The sequence below is a fragment of the Polypterus senegalus genome, chromosome 3, assembly GCF_016835505.1.
Source record: "Polypterus senegalus isolate Bchr_013 chromosome 3, ASM1683550v1, whole genome shotgun sequence".
NCBI lineage: Eukaryota > Metazoa > Chordata > Cladistia > Polypteriformes > Polypteridae > Polypterus > Polypterus senegalus.
Genome location: NC_053156.1, coordinates 178,686,169 through 178,700,431, shown reverse-complemented (window position 1 = coordinate 178,700,431; position 14,263 = coordinate 178,686,169). Strand labels below are relative to the sequence as shown.

Genomic DNA, 14,263 nt, shown 5'->3' with positions numbered 1-14,263 from the left:
TTATGACTGTTGCCTCAAACCTATGGAGTCTTTGACTCAAATTCCATCCTAGTCAGTGTGTTTTTGGAGACAGCTATCTCCTCCCTTTTCTGCATGGACATTTCTTCCAGGTACTTCAGTGTAGCAGGTAACTAGGCCCTTTATGAATCAATTTGGGCCTGTGTGTGTCTTGTGTCCAGGATTGGTTTTGTCTTTCATCTAACGTTGCTAATACAGGCTCCCAGTCCTGTGACCCTGAACTAAAGTAAGAAGTAATAATGGATGGATGGTTGGTAACATAATATGCACTTAAGAAATGATCTATCCAGTTAATATTAGAGGACAGGAAAATTGTAACTCCAGTTATCAGCAGTTATCAGCACTTCAGGAGATGATAAACTTCTGTGAGAGCTGCAGTCCTTGGGAATAAGCAAATTAAGAGTAAGATTAACTACCAACCGCCTTTCAGACGTCCCACAATATCATACCACAGGTTAAAGTTTATAACTTTCATAAATCTGGTGAGCCTAGCCCTGATGCCATAGTTTCTCAGACACTCTGACCTCTCATTAGATGGCAAAGACTAGCTGTCTAGTTAAGATAGGAATACCAAAAAAAGGATAAAGAGAAGTACAACCAAAATTGCAATGATTAGAACATAATATGGTATATTTCAAACCAGTTTAACTCAATTCAGTGTCTCACCAGCAATGGGCACATGAAGGAAAGAGCATTAGCCCATCATAGGGCCCACACGTTCACACTGGGCCAGTTTAGAATCGATAGTTAATCGGATATGCACATCTCCTGATGATGAAGAAAAACTTGAGTACCCACAGGAAAACTCACAGGGAGAAAATACAAGCTCCACATGACTACATTAAGGCTGAGTACACGGCAGGAAGACTGACAAAATGCCAGTCCATTACCAAGCACACACACTCACTCAGGCTAAACCAATAGAGAATTTAAACTTCTCCTGTATGAAATTTTGGATGAGACCGTAGTAACTAGAGAAAAACCTTTAAGGACGTGTAACCAGGTCAGGATTTGAAAATCTGGATGAGTGAGGAAGCAACAGTAAACACCACCCTACGTGGCTTCTCTGTGAGCACAGGTGAGGAATTATCAAAGATGAGTGTATTGAGATTTAACTGAAGGTAATATAAGCAAGAGCTTTTGAAAAACATGTCGAGGAGCAAGTTGCAAGATACAACAAAATAAAGAAAAAGCTATTTTAACAGTTTTATTAATGTTTACAGCCCACCTTTGAAAATGGACTCCTGGAAAGAAGTAATGCAGATACTCATTTCTAATACTTGACCTCATCCAGCTGATATAGCAGCAGTTGTACATGTGCATTTTTGCATGTTTGCTGTTTACATAAGATTGTTTTCTTTGGATTAAAATCCTGGACATCTGGATATAGCTGTGCAGTATATTTGTATACCAGTGTTCTAATAAAATTATCAGGAAGTATGCCAAGCTACAATTTGTGACTCCACAAATTAAAGTTAAACTGCAAAAATGGAAAGTGCTGCTGGCAAAAGGGCTGACATCAACATTTCCACTTACATGCAGAGTCTAAGGTCTTTGAAATCTGGAATGGATTTTCCAAATTATAAGAATAGTTGCATATTTGAAATTAAAGCACTAAAGAGTCTGGAAAGGTTGGACATTAATGTTCATTTTTCAAATACTGTAGGTAGCATTTGTATGGACCATCTGCTTGAGGTCCACATCAGATTCAATGAAGTACCAGAGTAGGATACCAGAGAGTATGCGAGCAGTACTTAAACTACTGGCTGATTCACATATCGGTATCCATTGTCTTCTGGTCTTTATTATTATTTTATAACTTAGTAATGTGTTAGTTCTGTGCTATACATGTCGTTCATAACTATAATCTTTAATACTGCAAAGGTGATCCTGGAACTGCATTATTGAAAAACCTATAAGAGTAAACCAGATAGATAAGGGAAAAAAAGGAACTAGTAGTAGAGTTTGATAGGAGACCCATATATAGTGTTGCATCTAATTTGAAAAATAACATAAGAAATGTGTTGTAATAAAAACAGTCCACTTTACCAGCATGGCTATTTCTATACACACAATGTTTGCAAAAGTTGCCAAAATTCTACTATTTACTACAATGCTTTATAACTTTTTCCATGTATCTGGCTTTCTAGGCTTGAAAAAATACTTTCTGTCATGAAACCTGTTATTTTTCTGTTTTGAATACTTTCTGTGGGGCTTTGTATGTACAGTAAATATTTTGTTTTGAAGCATGTGTTTATTTGTATCATTATGACAGTGATATGTACCAGCACTATGAGTTCTGTGCCCCATGGCAGTTCCCAACACTACTTTGTGTTTGTTTTTTTATCTGTGGCCATATTGTTTACGGTCGCTCTATCCATTGCCTGCCATATGACACAGACCCTATTTAAAATAGTGGCATGACTTTGGTATTTTTTTTTTGACCACTGATTTTGTTGGTAACTTTAGATATCAAAACTAGCCTTAGGCTTTGTTTCAGTCTGCTTCTTTTGGGAATTCATGTCCTGGTCCTTTATTTTTCTCACCTCATTCGAGTACTCATTCTGCTTTAAAGCTCTAATTTTAGTATTGAAATTACCCATAGCCACCTTTTATCTGTCCCCAAAACTCACTTTAAGGTAACAATGGCATATAACATATTATTTCCATTCATGATTTTTAAAAACTTCAATGTCACCTTTTATTAGACTCTGCCTGCTTAAAAAGAATTAACTCCTTCAATCTTTCTTCATAACTCATACCCCACAGTCTTGGAATCGGTGTTGTATCTCCTCTGTGGACTCACTCTGTACTACTATATCTTTTTTGTAATAAATAGATCCCGTAATAAGTAGATGAGGCCTGATTAATGCATTGCACAACTTGATAAGGACCTTCTTTATACTGTACTCCGGATATGCTATTTAACCAGGCCTATGATTAGCCTTCTTAATCACTTCCCTGCCAGCTGTGTATGGAAAAGGGGACTCCCAATTCTTACCACTCAGTTGTAAATATAACAAAGATTAGTGAGGAGACGGTGTTCATGGGGGGAAAAGAGGTACCCATTTTCAAGGAAAGAAATGGGACTGTGCAATGTGTTTCATTAGAAGTGTTATTATGAAGTACAAGAAGTGATTTTGAAGCATGACATGGTTTTAACTTGCAACACTGATGCTAAGTTCAATTAATGTATGCTTTTTGCTGGAATATTTTCTTTGGTATTATTTAAAATCACATTTGATTTAAATTGTCTTATTACATTTTACTTGTCCAGGGACAATTCTTATACAGTACTTGTATGTTTAGTGGCACAGTTAATGGCTGAAATGTCATGTGCCAAATAAGACTCTTCAGCTTACAGTCTTAAAATGTTGTTCATCTTTTTCAAAGTTGCTATTCCATTGCTTCTTTTCTGTCAACATATAAAACATTTTAACATAATCATGTATAGTCACACATTTAGAAGCAATATTGTGAACAATCTGTTAATATGATACAGTATTCATCCATTTACTGAAACACTTTTATTTTATAATTAGAGTGCCATGTCTTCCTTGATAGCTTTGAGCACATGCCAAAAGCCAAACCCGAATGAGCCAACAGACCTTAGCAGGGCACACACACTAACACACTAATACTTGGTCATTTGTGTGGTGACATTTAACCCTATATCCAAGTCTTTCACACACTCAGTAACCATACTGAATATACAGTCATATACAGTCTTTCACAGGAAATATTCATGAATCTCTAGAGTCAGACTATTTTTGGCCAATTGAATTCCGTGTTGTTATCCATACATAGTATCACTTTCCTAACCTTCTTATCAAGGACCAAGATTCGAGGCACAGGAGAGTGGAGTGTGTGTGTGTTGGTCAAGTATACAAATAAGAATTTAAATCTGAACAGAACCGATTATAGTACATTAGATATTTTGCCAAATCAGAATTTCAGTTTTTTTCAAGTGTCAATGCCACTGGCCACATGTTGTTACTAAGTTTGCAAAACCAAGCAAAAATTAGCCTTATGCCCTTTCAGTGGCTTGGCAAATGCATGTGCAATATGGAAAAATACAGAGAAAACAAAAAAATGCAGATAATGTGATACAACTAAGTCTTAAAGAAACAGAATGAAGTGCCACGACCCAATTATAACTTTTTTTTGTAGTGCACACTAAGTCTCTCGTGCTGAGAGATTTGTAGAGAGAAAGTGTTTGGTGTGTTTGAGTGAAATACAATAATTAGTAACTTTTACTGTTTCTTCTCATTGCACATTTATTCTACTTCATAATATAGTGAAGATATTCTGCTTTTATGCTTTCTAATACAGATTTGTTATGAATTTTATATGAATGTTGAAAGATTTCTCTTGGAGGCAGGAGGAATGGAATAGCATTTAGGCAATATTAAGAGTTTGTGTCCTGAAAAATAAATATTGTTTTAGAGTGGCTGACTTGAGTGTATCCTACATAAGTGGGACAAGACAAGAAGGGAATGCCAATTACACAAGACAGTACAAAGCAGGGGACAATCAAGGAAAGAGGCGAAAATGAAAAACATTAACATTCTCAAGCCTGTTCAGCACAATACAGGGTTGCTGGGGTGAATGTGCTACAAACAAATGTAAAATTACATCCAAACAACCCAATTGTGCTTCATTCACTCAGAATATGGATCCAGTGTAGGAAGTACGATAAGACAGAGAAGCTTTTATCCGTGGTAGCTCTGCACGATAACCAGCTTTTTCCACCCTCTCAAACTTATGCAGTTTTTAATTTTTGGAAAACATATAAAACGTCTTTGCATCCTACAAACAATTACACTCCAAATGTAACTTTCCTTCAACACAATTTTTCCAATATTTCCAAATTAGAAACTTTGCTAAACAAAATCTGCCCAGTTTTCCTCACTTCCTACCTACTTCTATTCCAGAAGAAATATTGATCAGTCTTGAGGACTCAGACAACATTTGTATAATATATTAACATTTTAAAGTGCCTTACTTTCAAAGATCCCAGAGTACAGTGGGAAAAAGATCTCTTACTCAGTATTTCAGAAAAGGAGTGGAAGGCAGCCATGCACAGAATTCACTCTAACTCCTCATGCGTAAAATTGTCCAAAATGTTTCCAGGGCAGGGGCCAACCAGCAATCATTGCAATCGATCTCTAGCCTCTTTGGGCCATATGCTTTAGGTATGCACCAAATCAACATCATTCTGGACCAAAATCTTTAAATGCCTTTTAGACTTTTTTTTTTGTCATTTCCGGCACCGCATCCGAGTGGCAGCCTTTCCAGCAGCTCTGTGTATTACTTTATCTTTTTACCTTTTTATTTATTTTTTTTTTCTCTATTTCACTGATCACTTCTACCACTTTCTTTTATGTGGAATCGCTCCCTGGACACTTTTTACTATTTTTATTACTTGACATGGATTTTACACTCCGAGACTCGCCTATTCAAGTAGTCAACTTAAAGCACTGAGAAGAAATGTTCATGCCGGTGTGGTTCCTTATTTACCTGACGAGGTAAGAAGATGATATCGAGGCAGCCGAGCCGGCGCAAAGATAAAAGATAAGATAAAAGCCAGACAACTTGAGAGAAAATGGCGTTATAAACCGTCGTTGCCTTCTGTGATCCTGGGAAATGTGAACTCACTACCAAATAAGATCGATGAACTGGCTGTGCTGGTGAAAAATGTCAGAACCTACAGAGAATGCAGCTTGCTGTGTTTTAGTGAAATGTGGCTAACAACTACCATCCCAGATGCTAACATGGAGCTACCCGGGTTTAGCACAGTTAGACTGCTTTGGAACTACAGACTAGGATATCCTGCTGGGGTCACATAGTGAGAACATTGAAGAGGCTGTTGACTGCACAACTGATTACATCAACTTCTGTATGGACATTGTAGTTCCACTAAGAACAGTACGATGCTATGCTAACAACAAGCCATGGATTACAAGTGACATCAAAGGCCTTTTGAACCAGAAGAAAAGGGCTTTTAAAGACGGTGATCAGCATGAGCTCAAGCACGTGCAGAAGGAACTCCGAGTCCACCTTAGGGCGACGAAAGAGCAGTACAGGAGAAAGCTGGAGCAGAAGCTGCAAAATAACAGCATGAAGGAAGTGTGGGATGGGATGAAGATAATCACTGGCTGCAGGTCGAAGCGGGGTGCCGCCATCAAGACAGACGTGGAGAGAGCAAACCAAATGAACAACTTCTTTAATAGGTTTGATCACCTTAACCCACTCTCACCTCGGAGTTCTGCATCCTCAACCATCCTTCTGTTGATACCAGCATAGGTGAGACGTCCCCACCCACAATTACAGCAGTCCATGTGAGCAGAGAGCTGAGACGACTTCGTGCCAGCAGAGCAGCGGGTCTAGATGGTGTATCGCCACGACTGTTGAAGGCCTGTGCGTTGGAACTGGGGAGTCCTCTACAGCGCATCTTCAACCTGAGCCTGGAACAGGGGAGAGTCCCAAGGCTTTGGAAAACATCTTGTATCACCCCAGTCCCAAAGGTATCATGTCCTAGTGAGCTGAATGACTTCCGGCCTGTTGCTTTGACGTCACATCTGATGAAGACCATGGAGCGGCTGCTGCTTCACCGCCTGAGGCCACAAGTCCGATACACCCTCGACCCTCTGCAGTTCGCATACCAGGAGAAGGTGGGAGTGGAGGATGCCATCATCTATATGCTACACCGATCCCTCTCACACTTGGACAGAGGCAGTGGTGCTGTAAGAATTATGTTTTTGGACTTCTCTAGCACCTTCAACACCATCCAACCTCTGCTCCTTAGAGACCAGCTGACTGAGATGGGGGTAGACTCACACCTGGTTGTATGGATCGTGGACTATCTTACAGACAGACCTCAATATGTGCGTCTTGGGAACTGCAGGTCTGACATTGTGGTCAGCAACACAGGAGTGCCACAGGGGACTGTACTTTCTCCGGTCTTGTTCAATCTATATACATCAGACTTCCAATACGACTCGGAGTCCTGCCACGTGCAAAAGTTCGCTGATGACACTGCTATTGTGGGCAGCATCAGGAGTGGGCAGTAGGAGGAGTACAGGAAGCTAATCAAAGACTTTGTTAAATGGTGCGACTCTTACCACTTACACCTTAACACCAGCAAGACCAAGGAGCTGGTGGTGGATTTTAGGAGCCCCAGGCCCCTCATGGACCCTGTGATCATCAGAGGTGACTGTGAGCAGAGGGTGCAGACCTATAAATATCTGGGAGTGCAGCTAGATGACAAATTAGACTGGACTGCCAATACTGATGCTCAGAAGGTTGGCGTCCTTTAACATCTGCAATAAGATGCTGCAGATGTTCTACCAGACGGTTGTGGCGAGTGCCCTCTTCTACGTGGTGGTGTGCTGGGGAGGCAGCATAAAGATGAAGGATGCCTCACGCCTGGACAAACTTGTTAAGAAGGCAGGCTCTATTGTAGGAGTAAAGTTGGACAGTTTAACATCTGTGGCAGAGCGACGGGCATTAAGCAAACTCCTGTCAATCATGAAGAATCCACTGCATCCACTGAACAGTGTCATTTCCAGGCAGAGGAGTAGCTTCAGTGACAGACTTTTTTATTACTATTTAATTTAATATTGTTTTTTGTATCAGTATACTGCTGCTGGATTATGTGAATTTCCCCTTGGGATTAATAAAGTATCTATCTATCTATCTATCTATCTATCTATCTATCTATCTATCTATCTATCTATCTATCTATCTATCTATCTATCTATCTATCTATCTATCTATCTATCTATCTATCTATCTATCTATCTATCTATCTATCTATCTATCTATCTATCTATCTATCTATCTATCTATCTATCTATCTATCTATCTATCTATCTAGACATACCTGGGGTCACTATTCCATTAATGACTCCCAGTTGGGCTTAATGTGGAAAAGGACAAACAAACTGTAATTGCCTTAACTTCACTATTGGCACATACTTATCTTGCTCAAATGGGAGAATCCTAACCCACCTCTTTTAAGTCAGTGGGTAACTGATGTTATATACTATTTGAAATTGGAAAAAATCAAGTTCTCACTTAGAGGATCTGTTCAAAACATTTTTAAAACCTGGCAGGATCTAATCAATAACATTTCAGAATAAGCATTTATTTTGGGGAAAATGATTGACCCCTTTTTTTCTACTCTTAAAGTTTTACTCTGGCTGTTGGCCTTGCTCTCTTTCTCATGGTTTGGGGTTGAATAGAATTTTGTCAAGTTTTACTTGCTTGTATGGAATGTTACTTGCTTTTAATAAATTCACTAAAATGAAAAAAAATACACCCAAATCATTTTACTGAACCCTCATACACTATTGCATAATTAAATACTTAACATTATTGTGGGAAAGAAAGAAATATAACAAATGTAACATAACATTCTCAGACCTTTCAAATACAGGGTCATATTACAAAGAAAACATAGATCCAGTGAAAGGTAAGTGCAGCTGACCTGACTCCCATTTTGCAGTCCATGACACACGGCAGCTCAAATTCAGCTAGTAAGTCATCCATTTGGTTGTACTTCTCGCCATCTTTCTCCACATCACCATGATAGGCAGGGACAAAAGGCCGTAGCACGTCATTCATCAGCCTGCCAAGGCAGCGCTGCTCACATTCACAGTGTTTCTTCAGAATCATGCCATTAACTCCAGCCTTGAAGCTGCCTGCATCATGAAGAAAGAAAACATGTGAGTATTTAATCTCTAACAACGGATTTAGCAACTTGCTATAAAACTATGAACAGTGTGTGAAATGTATGCTAGACTTGGCAGTCCCATAACACTGCACAACAATTTTTTGAAAAGTCTTTTGCTTTTACTGCATCACGTAGGAACTCTGAGAAACAGACATTTATATGTTTACTGACAATAACGTATTTAGTCACGTTTATGTTTCACATCAGCTATTAAATTCAACAGAATTAAAAGTGTTTTGCTCCTGATTTTCTTTTGTATTCAGTGTCTGGTGCATCACGCTGCAGTGTCCAACAGTAGTCAGCAAGCATTGACGGATTCCAGTTGCCCTGGTATCGTTTCTCCATCGTAGCAATGTCCTAGTGAAACCTTTCACTGTGTTCGTCACTGACAGCACTGTGATTTGCCGGGAAGAAGTCCAAGTGTGAGTGGAGGAAATGAATCTTGAGTGACATGTTGCACTTCACTGTATTGTATTTATTTGAGAAGTTTGTCTACCAGCTGAATGTAGTTTGGGGTCCTGACAATTGTCAGCAATGTCTTTGAAGGCTTTCCAGGTAATTTTTTCTGTTCCAACTAACAGATCTTTAAACCGCTTGTCACTCATAACATGTCTGATCTGGGGGCCAACAAAAATGCCCTCTTTGATCTTGGCGTCACTTATTCTTGGGAGCATCTGTCTTAAATAACGAAAACCTTCACCTTCTTTGTTCAGTCCTTTCACAAAATTCTTCATGAGTCCCAGTTTTATGTGAAGAGAAGGCAAAAATATCTTTGCCAGGACGACAAGCGATTCATGTGCCACATTTTTTTGTCCTGGAACTAACTTTTTATGGAGTGGCCAGTTCTGTTGATAATAGTGCGAGACTTTGGCATGGCTGTCCCATTCACAGATGAAACAACAGTACTTTGTATAGCCGAGCTGCAGTCCTAATAAGAGAGCAACAACTTTAACATCTCCACAGACATTCCAGTTGTATCTGCTATACTGGACGTGCTTCAGCAATAGTTCCATATTCTCATACGCTTCTTTCATGTGTGCTGCATAGCCAACAGGTACTGAGGGATAAATGTTGCCATTGTGTATCAGAAAAGCTTTCAGGCTTAACAAATCAATGAAGAGACACCACTCTTCCAGGTTGTGATCACAACCCAAGGCCGAGAACAATCCTTCAATGTCACAACAGAAACAGAGACTATCCACTTGTGCAAAAATTTTGGTTATATCATGATATCGGCCTCGAAACACAGACATTTTCATACCTGGTGACAGCAAACACCAGTCCTGCAGTCTCAAACCCAGCAGCTCGGCTTTTGCTTTTGACAGACCCAAATCTCTGACCAAATCATTCAATTTGGACTGTGTTATCAGATATGGATCGCCTGATGAGCACAGTTCAAAATCTGAGTCAAAGTCACTGTCAGTACCCTGCATTGCAGTTTCTTCATCTGGTTCGTCTAAGGTCCAATCCCGTGCTGGTTTCGGAATTGGAAGACTGTCATTATGTGGCACGGGTCTCATTGCTGAAGGCAGATTAGGATATTCAGTTGACTTCTTGTTTTTGGCAGAGAAACCAGACACATTAGTCAAACAGAAGTAAAAGTCCGTCACATGGTCTTTCTGATCTCGTCATATCATCGGAACAGCAAACAGCATCATCTTTCGAGTGCCTCTGAGCCAGGCTCTCAGACTGACAGCACGTCGCACAACAAATGTGAGGCACCCATTCCTTGCCTTGATCACCAATTTTGCAGCCAAAATACAGATGATAAGCTTTCTTCACAAGAGCAGTCATCCAACGTCTCTGAGGCGCAAGGGTATATTATACAGATATAGCAAAATGTATTGCGGCTGTTACGACATTGACGAGACATATCGCCCGACACCAAAACGTCTATAGCATCAAGCTTACTTACTGTTATATTGCTACAGATACTATACTTTACTATACTGACACTATACATACGCACTGACTATCTATGTAAACCAAATGAGCAGTAGCAATGTATGTAAGCCACCTTTATAGCATGCTGAGACAGCGTCAAGCTCGTTCAGACCTTCCCAGGCATGTCCAGGACGTCAACTTCCACAGAACAGCTTCCAACCTGGCCTGATTCCATGCCTGGACATGCCCAGGCTACACAAACCATTGTTGATACGTCACTTACGGGAGTGAAAATGTTTGGATACAAATATAAGAAAAAATCATGACAAAACTCTATAAGAAACACCCAACAGTGTTCAAGAAGCAAAAACTTAGTTTTGCAGTGTAATTTGTGAGTGTATTGCTTGCAGTTATGATTTATTATTGCTGTTTCTGTCTAGGGTTACTTTTTGCATGGTTCACAACACTGCCTAAGCAGACACTAGCTCTGCATGATGCTGGACTGAACAATTATATGAGAAAATGCATGTGTAGGTGGACATTTACAGTATATAGTACTGTACTTCCAAAACATTACAGACTCCTGTATGCATTTATTTTTCATGATGCATGTTCTTGTAATTGCTTTTCATTATAATAATGGAAATACAAAATAAAATAAAAATGACTACAAAGCATCTTTCTAACAGTTACTACAGCACAAACTACTATTAAAAGAAATATAAACATTTTACACTCATTGAAATATCTCCTTAAAATGTTCAGTGGCATCAAAGTAGGAATTAGTGATCAGACATGCAAGTATGCTAGTATAAACCATTCTTCATCAGATGTCAAATTGCTATGCCGAATAACTCAATGAAGCTTAATAAGACTAGATAAATACACTTTTTACCACAGCACTTTTGGAAATTATTTGGGGCTAAGCAGATTTTAAAATTATATCTGGTTTTGCTTTGTGCATTTAGAATTTTTTAAATATAAACTTAATAAAAAATTAAAAGAACTGTTATTTCCCAAATTAAATAATACCAGATAAATGTATGTATTTTATTAAAATAATGAAAAATAACCACAGATTACTGGTAAATCACAATTAATGTGAAAAGTGCAAGTAAAAGTTTCACTATATTGTTGATGCTATTACTACTGCCGCTACTGCTACAACTACTACTAAATCATCTATTTCTTAAATGTATTAAAATATTTGAGACACTACTTGTACACTCCATATACATTTTTTGCTAGAATTTAACACTAGGGTTTTTATTAAGGCATTTATACAAAATGATAATACAATTCATACTTCTAGTTCCAGTTCAAAAACAACTTGCTTGTCTATGTGTACATAACACACTGAAGTTCTTACTTGCATGTATGATTGGCATGCAATATGTCACAAGGCCCCAAATAATGTGATGCTAATAATACAATATTCTCAAATGTGCTTAACCCAACTCAGGTTCATAGGGGTCCAGAACATATTCAAACAGCATGGGAAAAACAAAGATGGAAATGCCATTTCCTCACTGAACCCACTCATCCACATATCCAAACTCATATAGAGCTAATTTAAAGTGGACAGTTAACAAAAAATCCATGTGTTTGGAATGCTGGAGGAAAACCAGAGTACTTAGAGAAAAGTTCACACAGATACAGAAAAAATGTGCAGACTCCACACAGACCATAAATGGGAGTGGGATTCAAACCAAGTGAGATGACAGAATTAGGTACTGTTCCATTAATGATGCTAATTATAACTATAAAAAAACAGAAATATTGAGAAAAAATATTAGAAGGGGAAATATTAAGCCGCAGCAGGAAGTGTTTCCATCTAATTTTTCTTGGATTTCTGTGTAAAAGTTTTTATGTTCTTCCTCAGTCTGGATACTCTGATTTACTTCTTAGTTAAAACAAAATATCATAAGGTTGGTTGAGATTCTAAAATTGTTCCAGAGTATGTGATTATGAGTGAGAGCATAAATGTGTTCTGTGATTGACAGCGCAATCCTGCATTGGTTATTGCTTTGTACCCGTTAGTGCCAGGATTAGCACTGGCTCTTACAGAGACTCTTAAATGGAAACTAAGGGTGTAGAAAAAGGAAGGAAGGAGAGTTGCATACACTTGAAAGATGATCTAAATGTTTCATTTGCTGAATCTCACATCAAATATAGTGATTGTGATATAAAAGTTTAGATCATAAAGGTAAATTACTTGATAAGCTGACTAGTTAGTGCTTTTTAATTTTACACTCTGACATAAATTAATTAAACTTGGGTGTTGAAGCTGCATCTTACCTCTTAGTTTGATTGTTTCTTCAATAAATAGTCCTCAATGACGTTTGAGGCTCATTGTGTTATCATTTACGGATTCTGATTCTTGAATTTATTATTGTTTTGCTGTTTTACTCTCTGTAATAATCTCTATAAAAATTAAGAATTTTGATTTTTATCATTTGTGCTTTGGGACAGAACACCAAGGAGTTGTCTTTTGGGCAGCGTATTGAAAGCTAAGGAAAGAGGTCACAGAGTCAGGGCTTAGTTTATCAGACCTGTCAGAAGAAGTAAGAGGCTACTGCTGTATTCTAACTACAGTTGTGGGTACTTCACCCTATAAGAAGATAAAGCATGCTTCTCAGCTTTTTTTTTTGGGAAGCAAACAATAGAAAGGAGGAGGAAGACATTGTCAGTGGGTATATAGTGAGGCAAGAGATATGAATGTCATCCTTTAAAAATAAAAGTCCAAGAGGAGAATTGGTTTTTTTTGCTTGTATCATACCCTTTTACTATTTCCTTCCATTACATTCTTTCTGAAATCCTCAACATCTGTTAATAAAACCCTGTTTCTGGATAGACATTTGTTTGGATTTGGGTATCCTTCTGGGTCAAAAGTCAATCAGAACTTCCACCAGAAGTTCACAACATACATTATACTGTATATGTATTATATATATATGACTTACAAACCAGAACATACATTTTATATACAGTATATATATCTGTTTGGCAAGTGGCAAGCATCCATTGAATTTTGAATTGCTCCCATTAGAAAAGTATTATTCCACCATCAGTCCACAACCTCAATGAAGATGATCTTGACCAGATAATTGATTTTTTGGGGAAAACGTGTATTTATATATATATATAGCATGTACTGTACAGTATGTGAATATATGTGTATATATAGTTTTTGTAGTAAAAGATATGTATTTAAATAATACAGTGTAGTTTTGTTTGAACAAATACTTAATCTTTCAACAAACCAAGTTTTCCTTTACATATAAGGAGAGGATTGTTTTACCTGCATGCCCAGCCAATTGAATCCAAGGATATTTCTTTTTGAAGAAAGTTACAAAAGGTGACCAGTGCATCATATTCTTGATCTTTTTCCATGATTTGCTCTAGAAGAAACAAAGAGAAAGATATGAGTCATTATCTTGCTGCTAATATGAGTATATTATGCTTGCATTTTGTTAAGACTTTGCTTTCTAAGTTATTGTTTAAACCAATGACCTTTCTTTTATGTGGACCACCATGATTTATATATTGTTGAATTTTATTTGATTTTTTATCATGTAAAGGTTCCTGAGTCACTGACTATGTACAGTCTGCATGGTTTTATGT

The 14,263-nt window shown here is 38.0% G+C and overlaps 1 protein-coding gene across 2 annotated transcripts in view; it reads right to left on the bottom strand.

The window, feature by feature from the left end:
- Nucleotides 1–14,263, bottom strand: part of LOC120525711 (inositol-trisphosphate 3-kinase B-like) — a 160,674-nt gene that overhangs the window by 12,743 nt on the left and 133,668 nt on the right. For both annotated transcript variants that reach the window (XM_039748248.1, XM_039748247.1), the window contains exons 3-4: nucleotides 13,941–14,040; nucleotides 8,510–8,723 (exon numbers count right to left, since the gene is read on the bottom strand). In XM_039748248.1, coding sequence (XP_039604182.1) covers nucleotides 8,510–8,723; nucleotides 13,941–14,040 — 314 coding nt within the window. The remainder of the gene's footprint in view (nucleotides 1–8,509; nucleotides 8,724–13,940; nucleotides 14,041–14,263) is intronic.